This window comes from Vanellus vanellus, assembly GCF_965231255.1.
Source record: "Vanellus vanellus genome assembly, chromosome: 5".
NCBI classification, from domain to species: domain Eukaryota; kingdom Metazoa; phylum Chordata; class Aves; order Charadriiformes; family Charadriidae; genus Vanellus; species Vanellus vanellus.
Window position 1 is genome coordinate 12,996,205 of NC_138910.1, and position 27,102 is coordinate 13,023,306.

General features: G+C 42.0%; 1 protein-coding gene across 1 annotated transcript in view; it reads left to right on the top strand.

Annotated features, from left to right (window-relative positions):
• ADCY5 (adenylate cyclase 5) overlaps window positions 1-27,102 on the top strand; it is a gene marked incomplete at its 5' end in the record, with an annotated part of 226,166 nt that overhangs the window by 177,247 nt on the left and 21,817 nt on the right. Inside the window, 5 exons of the mRNA XM_082483464.1 lie at window positions 2,254-2,394; window positions 15,374-15,396; window positions 19,959-20,103; window positions 22,652-22,749; window positions 25,486-25,573. Coding sequence (XP_082339590.1) covers window positions 2,254-2,394; window positions 15,374-15,396; window positions 19,959-20,103; window positions 22,652-22,749; window positions 25,486-25,573 — 495 coding nt within the window. The remainder of the gene's footprint in view (window positions 1-2,253; window positions 2,395-15,373; window positions 15,397-19,958; window positions 20,104-22,651; window positions 22,750-25,485; window positions 25,574-27,102) is intronic.

Below are 27,102 nucleotides of genomic sequence, written 5' to 3' on the forward strand. Positions count from 1 at the left end.
AAGCATAACTATGAAAAAGATTGCATAACTGAAAAAAACACGAGAAAGTGCTACAAATGATGGCAGAGACCAGAAAGAGCAGTGACTTTTAAAAAACAAAACCTCAAACCAACTCAAATGTGGACATCAGTGTTGCATCACATTAGTGTATTTTTAGAAACATGTAAAACGCAGCTCTCCTGGAGGTTATCCAGTGGCTCTGTCATGATTGCTCATGTGAAATTCAGCTGGTGCCAAGTGATGGAGTTCATAGCTCTTGTAGATGCAACAGTGGTGGGTTCGATGTGGGGAGGGAGGCGACGTGGGAGGCACTTGCTGTCCTAGGGGTGTGCAACGTGTGAGCGTGTATTGCTCCCCCAGCAAACATCCCGGGGAGCTGATAGCTCCCTTAGGTTTGCTCCCGCTGAGCTTCCTTGAGATCCTACACTTGTCATCCTGGCTGGGTGGAAAAAGATCTTTGCTGGCAGCCCGGGGCTGCAGTGGCCACTGCTGCTTACTATCACAGGGCCAGTCGGATGTCCAGCACAGGGCTCCTTTCACAAGTGGCACTGTGTCCCCAGATAGTGGCCATGAAGCCTTCAGCTTTACGTTCCCGGGAATGTTTAGTGCCTGGGTGGTGAGCTTGTGGTCTCATGGGAAATGTTGTCATCGTAGCTGTCTCTTCTTTGCAAGAAAAGAGATGATGATTTCCCATGCTTGTCAATCAGGCAGCTTTACCCAGCACTGAATTTTAGCAGGCTTTTTAAAATTTCATAAAAAAAAAAAAAAAATTAAGGCAGCATAACACTTGACATTTAACTCTCTGGTTTCCATGGAAATAACACCAGGTATTTTGCAAACTCCTGACTGGTACAAGTTACAGTGAATAGTGGAGAATCAAAAGAAATGAGTAGGGAAAGCAGACTCCAGGTAAAAAAAAGATGCGGACCTACCTGTATTGTCATACAACACTTGAACCAAAATTTTAGAGTTTAAAACAACTGATGCTTTCTTTTTAAATTATTCAGTTGTCTGAACACTTTCTGAAATAATAAATTAACTATTATGTCTAATTTTTTCAGTAATCTCGTGGAAGCAGCAATTCTCTTGAAAAAGTTTAATCACTCAAGTAATAAACAGCCAAGTTGTAGCTATCCCTACTGTCCAAATTTTCAAGCACTCCAGAGTTTTCCTCTTTTAAGCAAGGATGTAATAATTGCCGCCCCTCTGCCTTCTGAGTCAGTACAGGTAAATCGCCCAGTTCTCACTGAGCAAATCTCCAGTGCATTCCTTGCTAGAGAAGATTAAAGGGTTTGCTCTTGTGCAATAGACTCCTGTCTCCGCAGAACACATTCCACGTAGAAACCTGCCTGTCCTTTTAGCTAGAGAATATATCCAAAATAAAGAGCTAACCAGCCAGTTGTTTAGCCTAGTTGCATGCTGCACTTCTGTGCTCTGTGTAACTGGCATTGAGCTTGAATGAAACCTTTGTGACAGATCCTGTGCAAACTTTGCAGTAAGCTCCAATTACATCCAAGATTCAAACCCGGCTCTAATAACAAAACCAAAGACTTTGTCCAAACTTCAGGAAAGTTAGTGTCAATGACGAAATTTGCAGCTAGCATTAGGGTAGAGGAGACCATTTTGTCACACTCTGCAATACCATTACACTTAACAGATACACAGTTAAAGTGTTTACAAGGTTTACATGCTTTTCTTAGCATGTCTGGGAAGATGCTCTTGCAAGCATGGAAAATTATTTGCTTTTACCTACAGAGAAAGGTGTCCTTCGTTCCCATAGATTCAAGGAGCTTCAAGGCTCCTGTTCTTCAACCAGGTCGCTCCGTGCGTCATTTCTCCTGCAGATGCATCAGTCTTCTTTTTTTTTTTTTTTTTTGAGGACCCTCTATGTAGTATCTCAGCTTGGAACTGCAATTTCCTATCTGAAATTATTCAGTTTGATTCACTTTACTAAAAAAGAAAATAGATGTCTCCATTTTGGAATGCTCCCTGTGTTTGCACAGGTTATGGTGGTTATTCAAAACAAGTAAAGCAGTAAGATGGTGGGCACCACTTAGGGACAAGTGTTACAAAAAATGAGAAGAAAAAGAAATGGTGGACTGGGACTGCTTCAGATCAGCGGCCACTTCATAAAGTTCAAGGCGCAAAGCCAACTTCTAGAGTGAGAAAGCAGAAGTGAGAGATGCTTGGAGAATGACTACCGTGTAAACGTTTCAAAATTTATTCTGCATTTCTCTCTCGTTTGTATTTCAGAAAGACGAGAAAGCCACAATAGCCAAGATGAACCGTCAGCGCGCTAATTCCATCAGCCATAACCCTCCACACTGGGGTGTTGACCGGCCCTTTTATAACCACCTTGGAGCTCACCAGGTCTCCAAGGAGATGAAGAGAATGGTAATGCTTTGCTTTATGGACATTACTTTCTTTTCCTCTTAAAACAGCATTGTATATCCCTCCTTGCTTTGTCTGAAGGTTTTTGCAGCCCCGAGGGTGTTTTCCATATGGGGGTGGTAAATTCTACTTTGACTCCAGAAATAATAATTGGTACATCTGGAGGTGAGTGATTGTGAAATGAGGCGCAAGGTTGTTTGAGAGGGAAGGGGAGGCTGAATGGCACAAAGAAGGCTCTTTTGTCTGACTTGTCCCATGTTCTGAAAACTCATCCAGGCTGTGTGAGAAGACGTGATTATCTACAAAAATTGCTCAGTAACCCAAGCATTCAAACAGCAGCTGCCATACATTTCTGCTAGATGATTACAGACTTCAGCACCTGCAAAGGTTTCTTGCTTGCGTTATAACAGCCAGATGCTGTTCACCTTCTATAAGCTACATGCCCATCTATATTCATGGGTCCCCAGGAATCACACCACTATGTTCAGCTCTTGAGAATACATTCTCAAGTACAAGGATTAATTGGCCTAGGATAGCAAGCATCTTCATTTCTTGCTTATACTCTTCAGTCCTTTTAAATTAAAATGAATGAGAGCTAGTTACCAATGCAATTGGACTGAGAGCAGTTCATGGCTTGTTTTACGTAAAGTTGTAGATGTTATCTTTGTTTCCTGCAATAAAGATGACGAAAAGAGAGTTTCTATTAGAACAGCTATTTTTAATAATAACAAAAATATTTAGCACCTCTATAATCGCATGCATAATCAGATTGCTCTATAACCTTATTAATGCTGGTTTGGCCTTTCCTACACAGTCAAAAATGTGTATTTGTTGCCTATAGTCAAAGTTCTGCTTCAGGTCACCAAAGCCTTAAAGTATTCAAAGAACTTTTTAACATGAGATTCACTCCCACAGCTTAAAAATTTTGGCATAGCTATAAGCAACCGCATATGGTGTCTTCTAATGGGAAATGCTGGCACATTTATTAATAGTTGGTGCTAATATTATTCAATCATAATATTATTTTACAGTGCTAAACCAAATTCCTTAATCTCCATAGTAATGTTCTTTCATTTCTTAGATCTCCAAATGAGGGCTTCTGACATAAGCATACAGATCACTGGAACTGTGCATTTTTATGTGGGCTTTTCAATAGGGTGTGCTCAATAGGCATGACATTATTAGAAGAGCCTAATCACGCTAGCACATAATTATAATTATAAGTTTCTTTGAATAGCTTTTAAGGGGTTCTTGCAGCCTCCTGTTCAGAAACAAGGTGTAAGCATGCCAAATGGTATTATGCTTCCTGGTGTTAATTACAGTTTGCCGTGTCTAGCTGGTTGTTCAGTTGGAAAAACATAATTATTTATTGAAATATCAAGCTGAGTCCTGAAAACTTCACTGCCCCTCGCTTGTGGGAGGAGGAAAAGCTTATCTTTTTTTTCCTCCTTGTCTTGAACCTTTCCCTGTAATGGTATTTACCTTTTTATAAATTCAGCAGCTTAGAAAATCTTTTCCACTCAATCTGCTTCTGTACTGCCTCCTGTATTGAGCTCTTTTTTGAGACACTGATGTTGTCTGCTGTGTTACATGCATCGGGCTATTTTTTGAAAACCAATTTAAACCCGATTCAGATGTATTATTTTCAGCTAAAGTTTTTGTTGTTCTTGGGGACTATTTTTAAAAATCTGTTATTTACGGTATTTCCCACTGCTTTGTGTTTGAGATGCGTTAGTCAAAATGACAACACGCTGCTCTCTGTGGCCTAGAGACCATTTTAATATCTGCTAGATTAACGTTTTATTGGTTAGATCATAGGAACAATTTCTCCATCTCCTGTCTCAGCTCTTTCTCTCTGTGTTAACTTCTAATTTAAATATGCATTTCTTTGTACCACCCAGCTTTGCACAGTACTTCATTTGTCTGTAATCTCTAAAATTGTGTTACATGGATTGCTGTGTGTGCTTAAATGCATGCACAGTGCACACTGGCTGCACGCACATGCACACTGGCTGCAAACTGCCTGCTTAGAAATACAAAATACAGACAGACAGAAGGGGAGCAGAACTACAAAGGCTTTTTTCAGTGCTCCTCTGGGATGACATGTCATTGATCTCGGTAAACCGCACCAGCTTTCAAAGCCTCTGAAAATGGGCTCTTTGTTCCACATCACCCACTTTTCCCCCAGCCCTCTTGCATGTAGCCTTTTTTCTTGGAAACCATGAACATGTAAGGTTGGATTAGTCAAAGTAGTCCGCCGAAGGCAAGCATTGCTACAATTCCTTTCTCTGAAACCTGGAGCTTCTTAGCCCTGTAATTTCAAAACAGGTGTTTGTTTGTAAGGGCAATTGTGAGATAGTCCTCGGGCAGGAGCCAGGTAACGTTGCAGTGATGTGCAGTTACATTATATTGATATGTAGATATGAATACATTTGTGTGGGGGGAGTAATATGGGTGGTTATAAAGGACACAGTTTTATGTCACAAACTTAGACAATTTTGCATTATGAAGACAACCACATTTCCAGAAAAATGAGAGAGAATTTTTTTTGTGGTGCTACTTACAATTCCCTGAAAGAGAATATTAAAGTTCCCTGAATTGCCTTTTTGGGAAGGAACTGTTATATTTAATAGAAAACAGGGGGGGGTTTTGGCCATTTCCGTTGGACTCTGGCTCTGGTAGCTGTCTCCATTCTTAGGATATATTAGCAGTAGTCCTGGATGAGACAGATTGATATGAAAGGTAGCCAGATACTCCTTCTTTCCCCCCTGCTCTTCTTTTGTCGTGGCATTTCAACACACTGCCATGTCTGGGCACATTGGCAGCGCATCATGCCAAGGTGCAGGTCCGTCAGGGTTTGTGTGGGACAGCAGCCCTGCTGCCAGCACGGGAAGGTCGTTGGTCCCTGCTTTGCTCCATGTTGTGGCTTGGAGCTTAACCTCTGCTGGGTCCAGCCGACTTTCCATGATGCTCCTAGGCTAAGTTGTCCCCCTGGGCACACAGGAGTCTTTTCAGGCACTTGCACACACATATAAATAAGACAAAATATCCTACACATGTCCATGCAGCAGTAATCTAAAATGTCCTGGAAAACTGGAGTTATCTTCCTAGTCTTACCCTACCTAACTGCAACCATGCCAAGTCATACCGTCCTGCTCAACGGCCCCTCCGTCTTCCTCATACACCGGTCTGCTTTCCAGACCATCTCCAACCCTTCTTTTTCCCCTCCCATTGCTTAGCAGTGGCCTTTCTTGCCATGCAGAGCTCCCAGGGAGGCAGCAAGCAGGAGACACCGACGTTGCCCATTGCTGCCCCTGATCCCCATTAGCTGGTGGAGCCACTGGCCAGAGAATGCCGGTCCTGGGGACTGTGCTGAGTTGGGCTGCCAGGTCGGTGGCTGCCCCTAAAAAACGGTAAATTTGCAGCAGAGGAAGATCGGCTAGAAATGGTGTGGGAGGGCAAAGAGCCTTGCTCTGAGCTGGCAGCCGCTGCTGGAGCCCTGGCCCTGGGAGCCCGTGTTGTTGGACAGGGTGATGCTGCAGGTGGGGGGCTGTCTCGCTCGCCCTGGGCAGGCAGAGAAGCCTGGACAGGATCCACTTTGTGGCTGTATACAGAGTATGAAAAGAGCCAGAGCACAGCAGAAGAGCAGCACAGCTGATTTCTATTTTTATTGCTTTTTACAGCATGTTTTCTTGTTTCCTAAACAAAAGCAGTCAGCCCAGGACCAGTGGCTATACCGCTCTGGAAATGCAGACTTTTGCACTGCTCGTGATGTACGCAAAGGAGCAGCATTCCCCCAAGTCTCTCTACACCAGCCTTGTCTTCTCCACTGTCTAGCTAGTCAAGTTTTTAATTGCAAGAGGATCAAAAATAAACGGGCTTGAAAGCATTTGAGAGTACAGGTATAATTATAGCTATAACAATATTTATACACCACTAAGAAATACTTTGCTTTTCCCAGTATAGATTTTAGAGCGCTTTTATAAATATTGATGGATTTTAGACTTCTGGAAATAATACTCATGTCTCAGTTTTCATCAGCAAAACAAAACTACTATTAAAAAAAAAAACAATTTGGGGATTGTAGCTGAATGTAAACTGAAAGCGGTTTGTTGTAAACAGTGATAAAAAGGCAAATGGTGATATGGGCTGTTCCAAAATGACTGGGCTGTTCTAGATGAAAAATAATTATCTTGCATCTTTTGCCCTGCTCAGCATTATTGAGGCCATAGTGGGAAAACCACATCCAGTTTGGGATTACAATCCTTTAGGAGAATGCGGAGAAATTGGTGATAGTCTGGCGGATAAAATTACAGATTAGGAGAGTTTCGGCAGTGTGACCTGTGTAGAAGTGTTGAAGTATTGGGTTTGTTTAGTCTAGAAGGGAGAAGATTTGGTAGAAACAAAAGTCTTCAAATATATGAAGGTTTGTAAAGACAAAAGATAATGATAAATCATTCTCCACCACTGCAAAGGGCAGGATTAAAAATAATCATCTCAATTTGCTGTGAGGAAGATCTAAGTTAAGAAAAAGCTTAGATGCAAGGAATAGTCTGTATAAGGAGCTTGTGGAATTCCTGATTTTCCTGAAAACATTTCATTTATTTTATTCAAGGGCTTTTCAGTGTAGAGAGGCATTGCAAAATCCTTTGCAAATATAGAAACAATAATGTTAAAAAAATCTATATTAGGAGAATTTATAGGGAATAAACAATATAAGATTAATCTGAGATGTAAAGATTTTATGAAGTTTCCCATCTAGGCTGCACAGAGCTTTTGGCATCGATCTCCCCACTTTGTCTAGCCCTTGTTTAAAAACTTCAAAGGGGAAATCCCACAGTATTGCTGGGCATCCTTTTCAAGAGTTTGATTATTTTTCTTCGTGTTTTGCTTCAGATTCCCTCACTTCAGTTTTGAAACACAGTGCTGTGTGAGCTATTCACAGTAGATAGAGGACAGTTCGATTTTCTCCCCTTTACAGTTACCTTCTCTGTATTTGACGACTTTACCATATCTCTGCTCAGCTCAGATTCCCTCATTAAGTTTGTTCCCTAGTTGGTGCTTTCCAGCCCGGTGGTTGTTCTCGTTCCCCTCTAAGCACTTGCCGTTTCATCGATAAGAGGCAGTGCCCGCACTGAACCCAGCACTCCTGCTGAGGTTTTATTAGTGCTGCCCACAAGACGTTGGTCCTTTTTGAGGTCTTACAACCAGACGTGACACAGCCGAATGCTGTCTGGCTTCCAAAAAAAAAAGCATTAGTTGTGTCATGAGATCTACTCAGCTGTGGGAAGTCCTGCTGTTGGATCTTAAGGCTGCCATACATCTATTATATTTCTTTTACACTGGCTAGTGTGACTGAGCAGCTTAGCTTCTTCCACTGAGACATGCTTTGGGGAAGATTTACTTCAGAAACAGGTACCTCCGGGTCGTTATAATCAAATATGAGCAGAGTGGCTAATGTGATTACTGAGCCCAGTTGTAGGTGCCCGGCAGATTTCCTTTTATTTTTTCAGCTGCTGGGAAGGTTTAACATTAGGAAGTTTAGGAACAGAAAGAGGAAACCCTGAAGATCTGCAATACTGATTGCAGTCTGACCATACTTGTGTCATGAGTCTGAGTACACCTAATGAAGCATTTAATTTGCAATCAAATTGTGTATGACATTGATGTTAGTTACAAAGTAAAAGCCGAAATAGAATCAAATAAGAATTATGCATGTGCAGGAAATATGACTGCATGCAGATGTTAAAAATGTGAGAGAAGGTTATAAAAACGCATCCTGGGTATGGACAGTGCAATAAAGAACAAGTTCATCTTTCAGGTGGGCACTGCCTGATTCCTTGTGGTGCTGCTCAGAGCTTTGCACAGTCTTCTACATGATACTTGAGTGCTCGGTGTTTACTTTCTAATGAAACAACACTCATCTAAAAGCCTGGTTATTCAAGCGTGAAATGTAATTCTTTGTCCTGTTCACCCTGTCCTGCATGTTGCATCAGCTTACTTCCTCCCTTTGTGTCTCCAAGTTACCCTTACAATAGATTTTCTTGCTACTCGGAAATCAAAATTGGAGAACAGGTGCATCGGAGGAACAGACGCTATGGCTGGTTCTGTGCCAACTCTATGCCTTAAACATCAGAAATGATTAAAAAATTAAAATAAAACTCAGTAGGGCAAGTTTTCCTCAGTCAGTAGTGCAGCCCCATCAAAGAGAAGCGGACTTGAGTCCATGAATGAGGCACCGAGAGTTCCCCCTCCTTCTAAAGGTTTCATTTGACTGGAGGTCACCATTATCCTCTTTTCCAGCAATCATCTGCTAAATCTGGTAATAGCAACATTGACGTCAGTGGAGCTGGACAGGGGCACCCAATGGGGAAGAATTTGACCCACTATTTTTTCCCTGCTATTGTAGTATGCAGAATCCCCTGAACTCGTAATCAAGCAGGGAGAAACCCTCGAGCAATCCTTTCTGCTGTAATCTCCGTATATTGCTATAGACCTGGGAGGAAATTGTTAGTCTGGTCTGGGCTCTGTATAGCCAATTTGGTTTAGATAGCTCACAAACAGCAAGGGAGGAATCCTATCCTGCAGTTATGCTATATAATTGCTTTGATGCTTCCGAAAAGAGGATTTGCCTGATTCACATGTTCCGTGTGATCTCACATAAATGAGTGGGAGCCATATAAAATATTGTACATTGCTCAAATTGTCAGAGGCTTCATACAGTTTTGTATCTTCATCTGCAAACCTCACTCTAGTTGATCAGGGCTTGCAATCACCCTTGATTAAATTCTTTAAAAGAGGGATAAGAATCAGCGAGGTGCAACAGCTGATCTGCAGCTGCTTTTGTGAAACTTAGGTAGTTTGATATTTGCTTGGAAGTCTTGCACTGATAATGTTTCCACCACTCAACACCCTTTTTTTCTAGAGTAAATTGTAGTTATATGGGAAAAGGTGGTTTAGATTGAGACACTACTAAAAAGTGTCAGGCAGCTTCTGAGTGGGACTAAATTAAGCCTACAGAAATAAAGATACCAATTCACAGAAACATTTCTTCCGGTGTTCATGGCAGCATTGCACAGGTAGACATTAGAGGTGGAGTTGTGGCACTTACCAGGATGATTTCTAAAGCTTCCTAAAGTGAAAGTAAGCTTTAATGACAAAAGGATGCAGGTCAGCAGGTTTGGGTCTGGTTTTCAGAGAGGGTGAGCAGCTCTGGCCAGTGCCAGTGGGCGATTTCAGTTAAGGCTGGTTAGGCTTGGGTTCAGGCTGTCTGCGTCTGATTAGAAGGCTATTTGACAGTAGTTTCTGTAGAAGTTTGTTATGTTTATCATTGTTTGGAGTGTGGAGATGAAAGGACAGAGATTAAGGAGCCAGGAAGTGATTCAGAGCATTTCTAGGGCTACCTGTTTTTATGTAATCTTCTGTTTTGCAAGTTCTGGTAACTGTTCACAAGCAAGGCATGGGTTCACATAGCATTTCACTTGAAAATGTGGCCTTTGAACTGGAGACATTTGGCTTCAGATTTCACAGAAAACTGGGAAGTATGAGCAACCTGCACTTCTCAGAGGTATGAGTTCACAGCCAGAAGTTAATTAAAAGTAAGGGAGGAAACCTGTTTCAAAAGGAACCACTTGTATTCTGTAGGTATAAATCTGATGGGCCAAATAAATTCATGAGTCCGGGGTACCAGACGCGGGCTGCGTACGAAATCATTTTGAGTAGAACAAAGTAGAGGGTTTCACCATCTGTGAGCAATGCAGAGGAATGAATGCCTACTTATCAAGTGGGGTGGGCTGCAGAAAGGGAGCACTTCAGCTTTCGTTTTTGGAGCTCATTAGTCTGTGTTCCAACTATAGCAGACACACTCATCATATAATCTGTTTCATAAACTGGTTTTCTGCCAGTTTGTTGTTCTGCACTTAGATGCTTGTTAAATATCCTTCCTATCAGGCTTAGTTATTTTCTGTGCCAGTTCTTTCTGGACTCTGTTATAGAAATTATAGAAATTGTGTTATTTCTGGCTTGAGTGCTTTGAAGTCCTTTGGTTTTGTTTCTGCTTTTACACCTGACAGCATCTATCTCCGTAGCCTTGTCTTGTTGACCACAGGGACAAAGGCAGTATGTATAACACTGCTGAAAACAGATGTCAATAATTAGTTTTGTGGTGGGGCCAAACCAGGTTGGTTTTTAACTGCATCCACTCTCAGCCTGTCACTCTCCTTTTCTGGTCACTGTCTCTGTGAAGCACCTTTGCTTTGCAAGTTGGCCTGACCTCTTACAAAGCTCATTTTGTTCCTAAGTCTAAAGTTCTTTCGATTTCTGCTTTAACATCATGTAAGTCCCATTTCAACTTTCTTCTAGAGATGAAAAAAGGGCACGAAAAATTAGTTTCTCTGTCATTTTTGCTCTTACGATCTTTGCTGTAGTTGCCAGCAAAGATTTAAGGTGGAATCCATGCTTCCCAGCCACGTTGCCATTAAGAAGGTCATAGAGCTCATCAGCCCCTCTACTGTCTTATTTTTGGAGCTAAATGAAAAGTTAAAAGGATGTAAAGTCTATTCCAGTTTTCTTTGCATATTTACAATATGTTAATAACTGCAGCTAATGTTCTCAGAATTATTATTTCTAATGGTTCTTGATTTGAAGCATTATGGTATAGCAGTTAGCTTGTCATGGCTTTGACGTACACTTTATCATTCTATTTAAGGAATCAGTTTTAATCTTCAAAGAAAAGGGCTTAGTTAATTTAGAAGTCAAGCAGAGAGATGGCAGTCATAGGAGCTTTTAGCACAATAGATATTCATAAAATATCCCCCATAAAATCGTAAGCCTTAGGGACAGATGCAGTAATATAACATTCCCCTTTTTTTGCTTCTTGCACATGTCTACTCCCACTGAGGGTGGTCATTAAAAGTAAGTGCTTGTAAATTCAGAGCCACCTGACCTGCCATAAAAAATAAGTTTTTTTTAAGAATCTCATGTAGAAAAGAAGAAAGAGCAGGACTGTTCTTTAGTAGCTATTAGTGCCTTTAAGGGAGCTGATTCAGCTGAGTTTGGGTTAATATTTCTGAAATAAGAGAGAGGACCATCTTAGTCTCAGAGCAATTATTAAATATTATTACCTTTATGTATGCAATCTGATGGCAGAATAATGCAGCCTCCTGGGGGAAGGGGAAAAACTCCTGCATCAGGGATATTTAAAATGAGACTGAACAAAAATTGCATGAGGACCTATCTCATGCCTTATATTCCCTTCTAAAGAAAAGGAAATTTTGGCCTTAACATGGGCTACTTCATCATCATGATTATGGAGCTGTTCTTGAACTCCTGTGAACTCCTATCTGTCCGATTCTCATAGCCATCACTGCTTTTGCCATTTTCATCCCTGCTGACAATTCCCAGCCTTTTCTTCACAGCATCCTAGAAAGCCATCCGGCACTGCTTCTTTCTGCTGGGCACAAATCCATAAGCAGTCAAGAGGGGATTTACATACTTAACTCCAGGAATTGGCTGTTTCTCTTCCTACCCTTTTACCCCCCCACCTCCTAAATGATAGGCACCTCGTTTTTATCAGCTATTTTTTCTGGGCATACAGGTTTTTTTGTATGTGTGTGCAGAAATGCCAATCTTGACATATCTTTATGCAGCTCAAAACCTGCTCTGTACCTGAAGAGGCTGGGGACAGCCCCAGCCCAGATCCCCAGCCTCCGGCGGCGAACACGGGCAGCTGAGATCAGGGATGCTGGAGCGTGGCTTTATACACACGCTCGCAGCAGCAGCAGCAGCGCCTGTTATTTCACTTTCCTGCTTGAGCTTGGAAATTCGTCTACTAGATCATGAGCGTTAGGAATGAAGGCAAATCCACGTAGACCATATTTCTGCAAGATCGATTGTACTTAGTGTTTATCCATTGCAATTCATGCGAGCAGTCTTGTGCTGAGCCAAAGGGCTTTAATAGGAGGAAAGCATCTGAGACCTCAAGAAACTAAACTATTTGCCAGCTGCAGAGAAGAAAAAAAGACCAACGTATCATTAGTGCTCAAGCCTCGTGCAAGGGGAAGGAAATTATTTAAGTGCAGATTTTTCAATGGACCAAGCATGCCCACAAAGTAGGAGAAGGTGAAAACACATTAACCAAAACCCAGGGGGAAATTTCCCTCCCAACCCAAGATAGGGCAAGCGGCGTGACCCTGTGCGTGTGATCATCTCCTCCACGTAAAAGGCTTCTTGGTGCGTGATTGAGACACAGGCACTTTAGTGGATAGGGAAGAAAATTTCTGGTCACGGCCAGATCCTAGAGATGTATTTGCTCTGTATCATGGCAAAGCCTTTCAGTGCAAATAAGAAAGATCTCCTGTAATAAAAGACCAGTTTTTTAAGAAGCTGTATATGGGGTGTTTTTCCTAAAATAATCCTGCAGACCTTTCTCCATAACAATTCCATTTTTGGCAATTCTGCTTGAAGAATCTTCCGTATGAAATGGGAACGTTTGAAGTGAATCACTTAATTTAACTTAAAGAGGTTCCTACTACATTTAATTTTAAGCTGATTCTCTCTAATTAAAGTTCAAGTCACTCTTAAATATTTAGCCTTGTTAAATGAAGATCCAAGAAAGAAAATGTAATAATCTTTTCCTTTTTTGCTTTACCTGAACTACGCCTTTTTTGAGTTTTTAATTTTGAAACACCAATTTAATTTGAGCTACCAGCATGAATAATTTCCAAGGTTTCAAGTACAATTTAGTATTTTAAATTGAAAAGCTAGATCAATTAATTCTGTATTATTTTAGACTTCCCTTATAACAGTTTTGCTGGGGGATAGAAGGAGGAGAGAATCAAATTCCATGTTGATCAAATGATCATCCATATAAATGACCAGTTAAATATGCAGCCTACAAATTTTTCCACGCTTGAAATATTGGGGAATTTTCCGAGGATATGCTTGCTGAGATGTTTTGGTAACTTGACCCGGTTGGGATGTATCCCCAAATTTATGCACCTAGAATGCAGGAGTATGAGATCTGTGTTTAGTTTCAGGATTTCAGTAGGATGAATGGTTACACAGCTGTCAGACCATTTTCGGGGACTCTCCCACTGCAGTCAGTCATCCAGTTCCCATGTGGCTAAGCTTAAAAATGTGAACTTTATGTCTCTCTATTAAGCAAGTACTGGCTGTTTTCTCATCGTTTCTCTCCCCTTATTTCTTGGCTGGTAGCTATTCATGTTCAGCTGATTTTCTTTTTTTTTTCAGCCTAACTGACTATGACACCAGACAAATTAGTGAGCATTTTGTCTCCATGATTAATCAGTGAGCTTTCAGTTTTGGCGCTGTGTTGTAGCATTGCTTAGAGGATAAATAAATAAATCAATCAGATATTCCTGACAACTGTAAAATGATTAAGGATAAAAAAAAGCCACAGAACAAAAAGTTGAATGATCACTTCATCACTCTTTAATGTGAAATCAGAAAGTGTGTGGTTTTTTTTGGCTTGGATAACTGGACATGCTAACTTTGAATCATCATTACTATCTCCTTCTTCCCACTGGATCTGCTGGTGGTTGTTACATGGGACTGAGAGACTTCCTTTATCTGAATTTCTGATGGGTTAAGTTGGAGTTGCAGTTTCTATTTTGAAGTGTGGTTTTAGTCTGAAACAGAGAATGTAAAAATGGAAATTGCGCTCTCAGTGAATCGCAGTCTTGGCTGTTGACCTGAGTGACAAAACCCACTTTTTCCCCCTTGCAAAGCTGATGCTGTTCAGGGCTTGTGTTGGCTTTACTTCTGCCTCTCGCCGTATCGCCACATTGCTAACTGAAGGGCAAAATCTGTTCTCATTTAGTATCTGGTCAACATTCCTGTTTCTAATGGTGTTGGATAAGGTGGCTGTGGGAAGACTTTTGCCCAAAGATTTTTACTTTTTTACAGGTAGGACAGATCTCAGTTTGCTGCCCCCTGCCTGGACGCGCCTGCAGGTCCAGCAGCTGGAATATCCTCACATGCTCTGGGCGGTTTTGACCTGAGGTCTCTGGGAGGAAAACAAAAGGAATTCTTCCTATCTCCCAGCTACATTTGTTTTATGTTTTGGAACATAGGGTACAAATTCTGTGCTTGAGTATTTGACCCTGCTTGTCAAATACACAACTTTCCTTGACTTCAGTTAAATTTAAGCCAAGAAGTCAGAGGGCAGATTTTGTCTCAGCCCATGCAAAACGGCCATTTTTATGCAATTTGGTCCATTGGTATGGACCATTTGATCCATTAGGTATGTTAATGCTAGACATATAAAAGTATGCCTCTGTACATATGTTTCTCTGAGGCCTTCTAGCCACTTAAACTATGGATGACCCATAAATATGTACGCTTACTCAGTTCAGGTGGCCCTGAAGGAATTGTGAACGTTTTGGCTATTACAAAAATTATAAATAATTCCTGAAATATTATTCAAGAAAACTTGTTTTGTGTGTGCTTGCAGTGAGGGGAGAAGGAAGGAGACCCCTTGAGTTTCCTCCTGAAGAGATGAAAATCAAAATGCATGTGGCTCCCTTAGCCAAGCCCCGACTTAAAGAAGTGCAACCTGTTGAATACAATAGCTGTCCCATGTTATGGGGACAGCTGAGTTTTGTTTCAAGTAAAATATATCCTGGGTTATAATATCTGCATAATTTCCATTCTATCATTTGTAATGGTGACTGAAAAAAAGAAGACACCTGAAATAAAGCATGCCAGCAGTCAGCTAGCTGAAGCATTTCCCGTATCTTCACTTCCATAAATTTCTGTCTGAAGGCATGTGTTTTTCTAAAACTGCTCTGTCTGCTTTGATGACACAGCAGCACAAAATATTGCTGTGTGTTTGTACGGTTCTCCATCCACACCTAACAAGTGAGCACCCTGGAAACTCCTCTCAAAATGCCGTTCTCAGGACACTTTGTGTTCTCAAGGTCAGCCTGTTTCCTAACCCTTGTGTCCTTTTCCTTTCTTTCAGGGTTTTGAGGACCCCAAGGACAAGTAAGCAAATCTACTTCTGTCATACACTGTTATGTTTGCAGATTTGGGATTTTTTTCTCATATTAAAAAAAGACGAAAATTAATGCCCAGCAGCCAAGAATAATGCCTGGACTCCCTGGAGGTTTCTCCTGGAGGGACAGCCAGTCGAGGGCACGGGATTGACTGATGTGCATTCAGAACTGCCGCTGCCCTCCAAACATTTATTCGTTTGTGTGGTTCTAACTTGCTTTTGTAATTAAAATGCTTTTGCTGCTCTTTTCCTTGCCCCCAATTTTCTTTGCTGCTTTGAAAATATCCCAAGAACAAAATCTTCCTGCAAAGTGTCGAACATCTCAGATAAGAAAAAATTATGTATGTATTAAAATATATATAGTTTCTGAGTTTATTTATATATATTTTATATTACTAGTTATTACATAGTATTTATTTCTGTATATAAAAATGAACTCAGAAATGACAGCTTATTTGAAAAAGTAAATTCAAACTTCCATGCTCTAAAATACAGCCACATTAAAGCAGCATTTTCTTTTTTTGTTTTCCTATAGAACTCTCAAAAAAATGGGTTAAAATAACAATATAACAAAAGTGATATTTCGGAAAATTGCTTTTGGAGGAAAAAACCCAACTTTTTAATTTCTAGAGCTGGAAATAATGAAAGCATTTCCTGTTTTGAAAGCGTTTGTAATAATTTCACGTTCAGTCCTACTGAAAGGCATTAATTGAAAGCTTGCTCAGCATGAGGTAGGTGACGGTAGATGAGACTGATGCCTAAAACAGGCTGCTGGTTGCCCCTTGTCATGTTTCTCAGGCTGCTGGTCAGGACTAAGTGTACCTCTGTGAGCTGGGGCAGCTAAATGCTTCTGTGGGCCCTGAGCATCCGGCTTTGGGAGAATTCACGTTATGGTGGCTGAGCATTGACAGCAACTTCCTAAAAGTAAAGGGATGTGATGAGTTTGAACATGGCAATATTAGGAATCATCCTTTCCTCCCCTTGCCCTTCACTGCAAAATCAAATGCCATAACATTGTCTCTGTGCACCCTGCGATGTTTCGCTGGTGGTACAAGGTGTCTAGGGGGAGTCACCAGGATTTCTTGTTGCATCCACGGATGCAGGGAACTCAGTTGATATGAGGTACACTTTTGACAGAAAAGATCTAAAAGATTACAAAAAAAAAAATCCTTAGGAATACATAAATTTTAAGTATCCCTCATGAAAGGGGATCTCTCCTTATAGTTTGTGCAACAGAGCATTAAGTCATCTACCTCGGTGTTGGTCCACAACAGAGCCACTCAGCTGGTGAGGAACAGCATCTCCACTGTTGCTCCAAGGACCGTAATGGCACTCCTCCATCATGTAGTTTGAAAAGGTTACTTTAGCTATTACAGTCAATAGGCTAAATGCTGGCAAGGATTACTGTGTATTTACCAGTGCTGATTCAGTGTGAGCCCAATACAGATTGCAGGATTTTTTGCATTTCTGTTCTGCTCCAAAATAAGCTACTACTTGCCTCAGAATCTCTTAATCCTGAAATCTGTTTAATTCAAGGACAAAGATTCAGAAAAAAAAAAAAATCTCTAGCAGAAAATGTTCATAGTGACATGGCTTAAAATCAGATACCTAAACCATGTCAAGCACTTCATGTGCAGAAACACTGAGCATCAATACTTTTCTCTGACGGTAAGGGAAGATGTGGGCACCACGCATCTCTGAAAACAGGACCTGACACTTACATGCCTAAATGCAGATTTAGTTGCTGAATCTAGGCATGAAGCATTTAAAATTATGGCATACATGTAGTTTTGGCAGTGGTCGCACTCTTCATTTACTGAAAGTAATTAAATCAGCAGAACATTTTTGGATTACTCTGAAGCCAGCATCTCTGGGTTAATTGCTAGCTTTCACATTCGCAAGCAGAGTGCAAAAGTTGCTCCAAGCTCTGCTCATGCTGTTCCTGTCCCTTGCACCAATTCTCTGTTGGCCACATTTAGAGAAATCTCAGCAGTGCTTTTAAGAGGTGTTTCTGGAAGTTTCATGGTGGCCTGAAATCCTTGGGTTCCCTCCCCCACTATCAATATGTCAATAAGCATTTCCACATACGGATTTCATACCTCAGCTCTGACTTACAGACCTCCAGGGCACTCCTTAGCACGGGGCAATTTTGTATTTCAATTTAAGACTTACATCTATGCAAATGTACCCAAATTTGCTGTACAGTAATTAATTTGGGTACAAGTGGCCCAAGCAGTTAGGTATATGCAGGGTGACTAAGCTTCCCTGCAGTCTACGTGAATGCAGCTGCCTCATTGCGAATATCCCAGAAAAGTAATTTAAAACCCGTGGGGGTACTTCTACACAATCTGCAACCACAGAAGTTATTGTAGTATTAGAGATACCCTCAGCAGGATAATGACCTATTACAAAACTGAGGGCAGCCAAGGCCAAAGCCCGAGCAGACAGTTTCTTCTCTTCGCGTCTTCCTGAGTGACGCTTCTCAACTGGAACTTGAAATTGAACTGAGGTTCACCAAAATGCTGAGCCAACTCTTTCCCTCCGGTTCTTGGGGAAAACGTATTGCATCTCTCGTATGTGGTATGAAATGACTAAATGTGAATGACCCAAATGTGTAAATAACTCGCAGGATCTTGGAAGACATTCTGTAAATACGAAGCCTAATGATTTCCTTGCTCATTTTTATGAGTCCAGAAGACAGAATTGTGAGGACTGAATGAAAACAACCAGCGTTGTCTTGAATGCTCAAGCAGATGTGCTTCCTCTAAGGAAGCATCTCGAAGTAAATTGAATGTCCAATCCTTCTAGGGACAAAACTGCTTTTAATTTCGAGGTGGAATATATGAAGTTCATGGAATTAAATAACTCTCGAGCCCAAAAATGAAAAACTCTTTTTCCCCAACCCCACTGAAATATTAAGGTTGGCTAAAATAGAGATAAAATCTTGAGACAAACTAGGTTTGCAGTTGCCATATAGTCACTAGATAGATGCCGTTGGTCATGATCATGACCCAGCTGAGATGTAGACACTTGCGGGCTCGGGCAAAGGGTGGTGGAATGGCAACAGGTAGATGGACCTGTTTTATTTTTCTCCTGACAAGAATTACATGGTAGAGTTGGGTTACAAAGTGCTGCTAAAAATCTGGTCCAGTGTTGCAGAAAGCTTTAGGAGGCCTTCTCTTTTGAAAAGGGGCTTTTAACTTTTAAAACAGAGTCACATTCTGGGTTGTAAGCTGCTTTGAGTGGTCTTCACTTCCAGCACAGTCATACTTGTAGGGACCTGCTGGCTGTGACACAGTGTTTGTGCATTATGCACTGTTAGGGAGTACAAATAAAGCTGAGAAAATAAAGCAGTGTAGCTTTCCATCGTGCTTGTCAGGCTTTGGGATTTTTTTCTCCAGAGTGTCTGAGGTGAAGGTCACACAACATGAGCTGGACGTTGCTGTGCCATCATGGGGTTTGCACACAGAAATAGTTATCCACTGGAATACGCCTCAGTGCAAGTGGGGAGCATATTCCAGTGGATAACTATTGGCGTATCCCGTGGATAACCTTGGCAATCGTGCAAGCAGAGCAGAACAACAGCACTTCAGGATTAGCTTTTAATTTCTGCCTATAGCTAGTTTTAAGGCAGGCCATTAAAGTGACAGCATCAAGTCATTAAAATCCTTTTTAGATTTTAAAAATAACTAGAGAGTTTGGGGAGGTGCTTCAGGTTTCCTGATCCTCAGTGCAAAATGCCTCAGGGCGATTAAGTTTTCAGTGTTATTTTTTTCAACGGTTTTTGAAAATCAGCCTCATTTTCCAGAAGCTGTAGCTGAGCATCAGAAACACACTGATACTAAAGATTATAAGCAATTTAGAATTCTTGTTCCACATATTTAGAAAGCAGAATCTAATTTGTATTGTTTTCTTTTGCTGCCTTTCTCTTTTGCAACCTTTCCTTGCATTAAGTAAATATCTTGTAAGCAGATTTTTTTTTCTTATTTATGCTTTATACTCATAAATAACTGCATGACAGGGAGGCAGTGGGACATCAGGCCACATTTTTCTCCCCACATGTTCATTCTGTGAACAATTTTTTCTTGAAAATTGTTCAAGTTCGGAAATGTTCACGGAAATATTTACAGAAATTACTATTGGGAAGCAAGAAATACGGCTGGTTACAAAAATCATTTTGCCGGTTGAGGCACTAAGAGCTACGACAGCACGGCAGGGCAGGGAAGGATAAGTCAGAGGACTAGTGGAAGGAGACTACTGACCGGTTTTAGAGAATGAAGGACGGTAAAGAGACTGCAAGGCAAGAAAACAGGTGAATGTAGTATAGAAAAGGGCAAGTAAGTCAAATCCTTTCACTGGTGGACTCAGGAATGGCAATGAGCTCTGGAGCTGATACCGTTTTCCTCTCAGCTCAGAATCTGTTTTGCAACTTGAAGCTGTCATAGACAAAATGCCATTAACCTCCAGTTTGTTATACAGTGAAATGATAACATATGGTGAAGAGGGGGAAATTATCTTGTCCTCTTATGCTCCCTTTTTGTGACATCTTCAGGAATACACAGGAAAGTATGAACCCAGAAGATGAAGTGGATGAGTTTCTGGGCCGTGCCATTGATGCCAGAAGTATTGATCGGTTACGCTCTGAGCACGTGCGCAAGTTCCTCTTAACATTCAGGGAGCCTGACTTGGAAAAAAAGGTAACGTTGTCTAAAAATCATTGCAATGTGTCGGTAACGTTTGTTGTGAGTGTTAATACTCCTGCATATGTATATGAGTGTATCCTCAGCAAGTTTGCTGATGATACCAAGCTGGGTGGGGTGGCTGACACCCCAGAGGGCCGTGCTGCCATCCAGCGTGACCTGGACAGGCTGGAGAGCTGGGCAGAGAAGAACCTAATGAGGTTCAACAAAACCAAGTGCAAGGTCCTGCACCTGGGGAGGAAGAATGCTAGGCACCAGTATAGGTTAGGGGAGGACCTGCTGGGAAGTAGCTTGGAGGAGAAGGATCTGGGGGTCATGGTAGACAGTAAATTATCCATGGCCCATCAATGTGCCCTTGTTGCCAAAAAGGCCAATGGAATCCTGGGCTGCATAGGGAAGAGTGTGGCCAGTAGGTCGAGGGAGGTCATTCTCCCCCTCTACTCTGCACTGGTGAGGCCACAACTGGAATACTGTGTCCAGTTTTGGGCTCCCCAGTTCAAGAGGGACAGGGGAACTGCTGGAGTGAGTCCAGCGAAGAGCAACCAAGATGATTAAGGGCTTGGAGCATCTGCCTTATGAGGAAAGGCTGAGAGAGCTGGGACTCTTTAGCCTGGAGAAGAGAAGGCTGAGGGGAGACCTTATTATGGCGTACAAGTATCTAAAGGGTGGGTTGAAGGAGGATGGAGCCAGGCTCTTTTCAATGGTTCCCAGTGACAGGACGAGGGGTAACGGGCACAAGTTAGAACATAGGAAGTTCCGTTCAAATACACGGAAACACTTCTTTACGGTGAGGGTGACAGAGCAGTGGAACAGGCTGCCCAGGGAGGTGGTGGAGTCCCCTTCTCTGGAGATTTTCAAGACCCGCCTGGATGCAGTCCTGAGTAATGTGCTCTGGGCAATCCTGCTATAGCAGGGGAGTTGGACTAGATGATGTCTAGAGGTCCCTTCCAACTCTGAAAATTCCGTGTTTCCGTGATAAGGTCAAGCTTTTGTATCTATAGGTAAAGCTAGGTTTTTGGTGTTGGCAGTGTGATTTTGATCTTAAAAAATCTCTGCTTCTTCATGATAACCTTAATATCTACGTCCCTAGAAAGCCACAGTCATCTGAAGGGAGCACTAGGCAGGAGAACCAAGCCATTTCTGTGAGACACACATGAATATACAATGATGAGCTGTAAAGAGAATCCAGAATAATGCAGATTTTTTTCTTTGACCGTGAGGCATCCAAACTGAGATTGCAGTCACTCCTTATCTCCCTCAAATCCCTGGAGAAACCCTCTTCAGCCTTCCTGAGCTCCAAATCACCTCTGGAGGGGCTTTACTCTGCCTTTGTTCCCCCAGGGAGCCTCAGGTACTACTAATTGCATTGGGATGCAATTCGTACTCTGGTCATTTCTGGGAACCCATTTTAAGCAACAAAGAGAGTTCTGTGTCTCACAAACGTGAGAAAGAAGACTAAGAGACCTAGGGCTCCCAAACAGCTGATTGCTTCCTGATTTTGTTTCAGATGTCATTGCTGTGAGGCAGAGATCTTTTCAATTTCCCTGTCTGTGTAATAGAGACAACATCAGCTCTAGATGTCTGCAAAGTTAAATTCAGTTAAGTCCAGAGGTACCCATATGATATTATTAGGGGTACTATATAAACTGCTGGTTTTAATTGCCCAAAGAAAGTTGAGGTCTTTTTTTTCTTTTTTTTTTCATCCAGGCACAGATCCTTAGGATACTTGAGTGGTCTTCAAGTTAAACTCATTATTCAATGGAAAAAGCTTCAGTAATTAAGTTTGCACTAACTATTTTAGCATTTTATTTAGAAACAGTCTTTCAATGACAGGAATTACAAGCTATTGCAAAAGCATACCTATGCAGGATTTACAGCTATATCAGTGAGGGACTGGATAAAAGCTCAAGCATGTAATTTCCACTCACGCCTTCCCTTCAATTTTATAGCTGAAAACTGCTCAGGAAATTAGTGGTTCACCTGTTCTGAGCACCTTTTATTTTGTGGTTCAAACATTGAGACTGTCTGTGCTGAGAACCATGCTTCAAGCTAAATAAAGCATCGTTGGGAATCGGATGCAGCTCCCATGTGACCAATATGTTGACAAGCAGTTGGAAGCAGTGACTGTGTGAAAACCACAGCATCCTCGCACTATCATTAGAACGAGCCAAGCCGTCTGCAAAAAATACAAGGTTTTCTGATTAGAAGCATTCATGGTTGTTGGAGGAACCTTCCCATGGAAGAAGTTTAGGTCTGACGATGGTGACCTAGAATCCTGGTCCCAGTTGATCCCTTCCTGTTCCTCTCGTGCAAGGGGCAGATGGCAAATCCTCTCTCCACGCAGCTGTGTGGGTTTGTTCCCCGGCCTTTGGGTCTGTTCAAGCCCTTACAGTTTGCCCAGGGAAAAGAGGAGTTTGTAATGTGAGTCGTTTCCTACCGGCGCTGCTTTCCAAGGACCTAAATGGAAGCCAGATAACAAGTTTTTGTGGAGAAAATGCAGCCAGCGAAATTTCTGACTAACATAACCCTGTTTGCATTTTTGCAGTACTCCAAGCAGGTGGATGACAGGTTTGGAGCCTACGTGGCTTGTGCCTCCCTAGTCTTCCTCTTCATCTGCTTTGTTCAAATCATAATCGTGCCACAGTGAGTATCTTTTCATCCCTTTGCTCCCATCTGTTCCCCTCCTCTATTCTGGCCTACTTTTCTTTGTTTTTTTCTTGAGAATTCAGAGCACCAAGGGGAAGAGAAAAATCCTTAAATAATTCATGCTCAAGTGATGCGTGGTGCTTATTGTTTTCACTCATTTCTAGTGCAGATTAAAACCTCCTCACTGGCACGTGAGGATTTCTGTTTTCCCAGTGTGATTTCTCTTACCGTTTACCTCCATCTTAGGAAATTCAGCTCAGCACGTTTATAAGCCTGTGGAAAACAAATATGACTGAGCAGGAAGGATTGCCTAAGGCATAGTATGCGTTCACAACATGAGGCGAGGCTGTCTTATCTGAACGCAGTGGGATCGAGAGGTGAAAAACCCATCACAGCCTTGTTGCTCAGAGCACTGAGGTCTTAGGGTCTGCTTCACAGATGAGGCATAACCTTTCATGCGTTTATTCTTCTAGACTCAGAGTAGCAGTGCTAAAAGGAAGGTACAGAAGGAGTTGAGCTACACGTGTCTGCTCTTTGGGTAGCTCACTCCGGGTTTAGGGGTTGCAGTCATTTCTTTGCCCGGGCAAGAGTGGCATAAGCTCCTCGGGGCTGTGGGGCACAGTGCTCGTGGACCACTCACCGCAGTGCATTGCTTTGTCTGAAAGGCACTGTGTAACCCACTGGATCTTTTCCAGCAGTGAGCTCTGCAGACATGGTATTTCTTCTCAAAGAGTTCATAAAAAATCCCCTAAAATTAAAGCATGTTGGTATTTCCTGTGCTCTGGTTTAGTAGCAATAATATATTATTCACTGAGCACTGCTGTGTTGGAAATAAATTCGGAGTTAGTCATTTTTAATCTGAAGAACAAGATCACAGAAGCTCTGAAAATGTTTCAAATTCATCCTCGTTACAAGAAGACAAAAAATTGTTTAGAGAGAGCTTCAATACTATTATATGCCATTACAACTGCTTTCAACTTCTGTTTGCACCGCAGATCTTTTCAGAGTAGAGATTGGTTTGTACCGTTCAGATCAGATATTTGGAAGGTCACAGAAATGACGCATAGTCTAATGTCTGAGGTCATTCACTCTCCCAGGCAAGAGGACATTTACTTCTGCTCGCAGAAAGATTGAATCAGCAAAATAACATCAGTACAAATGTACTGTGTAAACAGACAGTTCCACTTCGGGAAACTGGAAGTGAAGCTAAGAGACTCAAAATTGAAACTAGATCAATCCCAGCAATTAACACGCTGTTAATTATAGCCAAAAATATTATTTGAGAGTAATTGGCGTAGTGAGGGCTTACACTCCAGATCTCTGAATATTACTGCTGTGACTTCACACCTGCGGAGGCCCTCTACCAGCCTTTGTGTTGCTCATCAAACTCCCTAAGCAGCCACTAAGCTGTCTCCATAAAACCCAGTTTAACATTTAAATGACAGCTTGACAATTTCTGATCTGTGGCAACCGTATGGCTGACTCTTTTATGTTACATGGGAGTCAATCCCTTACGGCAGTGTGGTGTAAATGTCATGCTGCTCAGTCTCCTTCCACACCGCCCGTAAGGGGGATGGTTAGTTTCTTGGGTAAGTTCTGAAGTGTCCTTAGGCAGTCTGGCCTGTCTGAAAGATGATTTGGTTCACGAGTAAATAAAATTTCATGTTTTAACTGCAGGTCAGATATACTTTCCTTCACCTTTTAGTTTGTTTTTCCTTGTATTTCAATTGCCTAGTTTTGGTCTTTTATTGAAGGTAACAGTTAAGCAGCAGCTGAAACCACAGGTGTACACGTGTCACCATCAGAGCTTCATGAAAGACACAACACGGAATTTGAATCTGAAACTAGGGACAAAATGGCAACGATAATTTATGTTGATACAGAGGAATAGCTTTAATGAATTTCACAAAGGCTCCAACAGTGAATTAGCAAGTACAATTATTTTAGTAGTCATGAGAGAACGCAGAGAGCAGCTGGCTTTGGTGTGGTTGGCCTCAATGTCACGTCGCAAGAGTATTTCCTTTAAATTATGAACAAGGCTAACTCCTGGGAGAGGGCCTGTCCTGTCACACTGAGACCAATCACTGGGAAATTGGTGTTGAATATCTTCATGATCAAAACACATCAAAATGCAAAGTACAAAGTTGGCCCTGGGGTCCTGTTTGTACTTCAAAGTTGGGAGGAACAGGAACCTATCAAGCTGACCAGACTAAAACTGTTTTCCCTGACTATCCTCGTGCTATGGTTGCTCCCATCCCATTAATGAGACACAGCACAGAGGATGGTGTGGCACAGATGTTCCCTGTGCACGGCACAGACGGGTAGCTATTCCTATCAAGACTATTCCCACTCGGCTGCACTGCAGCGCTCAGCACGCTTTCCCTCCCAGAGCTCTCCTGCCCACAGCCAGCCAGGGGCTGACCCGCCATAACAAATTGTTCTATCAGCTCCTCCAGCGCATGAAATATTTCTCAGTCCCTCTGCTGTCACCCTGGCAGGAAGGTGATTGCTGTAAAAGATGCAGTATTCTCTGCTCTGCAGCCTGCATGAGTAATTCAAAGTAGGACGGAGTATCTGTTGATATTCAAGGCACCTCATATCTCCTACTGCTGTCCTAATTGGAAAGCCCGTGCAGTGTGTCATAGCTTGTACAAATGTCATGTTCTGGAGAGTGGAGCTGTAGCTATTCTATATGGTTTCCATTAAAAAAAAAAAAAATCTCCTTGATTTCAGCTCTACATTTATGCTGGGTTTTTACCTGACCTGTTTCCTGATCCTGACCACAGTGGTGTTTGTTTCGGTCATTTACTCCTGTGTAAAGGTGAGTACTGTGGTTTCTTTGTAGTCCTTTGCCTAAAATAACTGGATAGCAATCTGTTTCTTCAGCTAACAGAGCATGTTTTGTGAGCCATCCTTTCCACACTATGTGATAAGGGTTACAGAAAAAGCCTTTGATAAGACAGAATGAACTGCAAACAGATGTTAGGGTTGGCATCTCTGTAGCTCAGCGAGAAGTAATCACTCTGTGGATCTGCATGTCTATTAAGTCCCCTGCAGGCACTCTCATATTGATATAAGAAGAACATATTTTCCAGTGTGGAATGAAACACTGACCATTCGTTTCCTCCCTGTGAACTTCCCGCGGAGTCGCCTGTGTACTGGCCCCTGCTGCATATGCATGTTTGGGTAGGCAGATAATCAGAAGCAAAGTATCATCAAGGAAAAATGTCCTGGGGGGGAGTAAAAGCCACAAACATATAGAAGTTTATCATCCTTTCTCAGATGATTATACAGAGCTTCCAACATTCGGTGGGCTCTTTCTTCTAACTGGTTTAGATCAGCAAAGAAATAAGTTGTGTGAAATCCAAAAACATATTAATTCTTCTTGGCAGTCTGTGGTAAATTGGCAGGCAGCGCTTTGGGAAGGGCGATGTGCTCATCTTTTTCACTCAAAGGTATTCCTATTAAAATGTTGATGCTAGGTGATTGTATTTGCAGTTTTGGGGATCCTTCCAGTCTAGAGGTGTCTGAACATGGAATACAGTTGGATTCAGGCTCCTTAGCCCAAGCTCAGCTTTGTTCCTCAGAGTCTGGAATAAAATAGCTCAGTAGCATTATGTTTTCTGCAGAAGAAACAGTGGGGTAACGGATTATGTCAGCCAGATGATTTGCCTCACTCGAATTATCTTCTCTGTGCTGTTTTCAACAGCTGAATGTGGGTGCTCTTGACAGACTTGCACCTTTCATGTCTTTTTGATTTTTGAAAGTTAGATCTGGAGAATTAAGCTTTGCCTGTGTTTAATAAGAGCTACAAACTGTTCCCAGTGAAAGAAGCTTCAGGTTATATTTGAACTTAACAACTCGCTCACGGGGCTTCCCTTGGGCTTATGACAATTTTAAAGGGACCCTAGTTCGTAAGTGCAGCATCCCATTGGTCCTGCTTGTTTACCAGCAATGAGAATTACAAGTCAGAAATAACAGGCTTGGGGCCCTTGAGCTGGGAAATGGTACCCAAAGACGCCTCGTTATACTTGGTGTGACCGTTGCATGTGAGGATGCTATTGAGTGTCATTAGTTTGTAAACTGGTATCAGCATTTAATGTGATTAGCCATTAGCTAACAACCACCGTGGAAAGCTTTTGGTCACAGCCACAAAGGACTTTGAAACTCGCTGCAGAGCTGTGCTGGAGCCTACTTGCACTGCAGTGCCACCAGCAGCAACATCCCAGCGCGCTGCCAGCCTTGCGGAGCCACACCAGCTCTACTGGTGCTGTGAAATACTGGGGCAAGAGCTGTGGCAGACCCAGACCTCTGAAGCATTCAAGCTGCCTGACTTGCAACCAGGCAGAT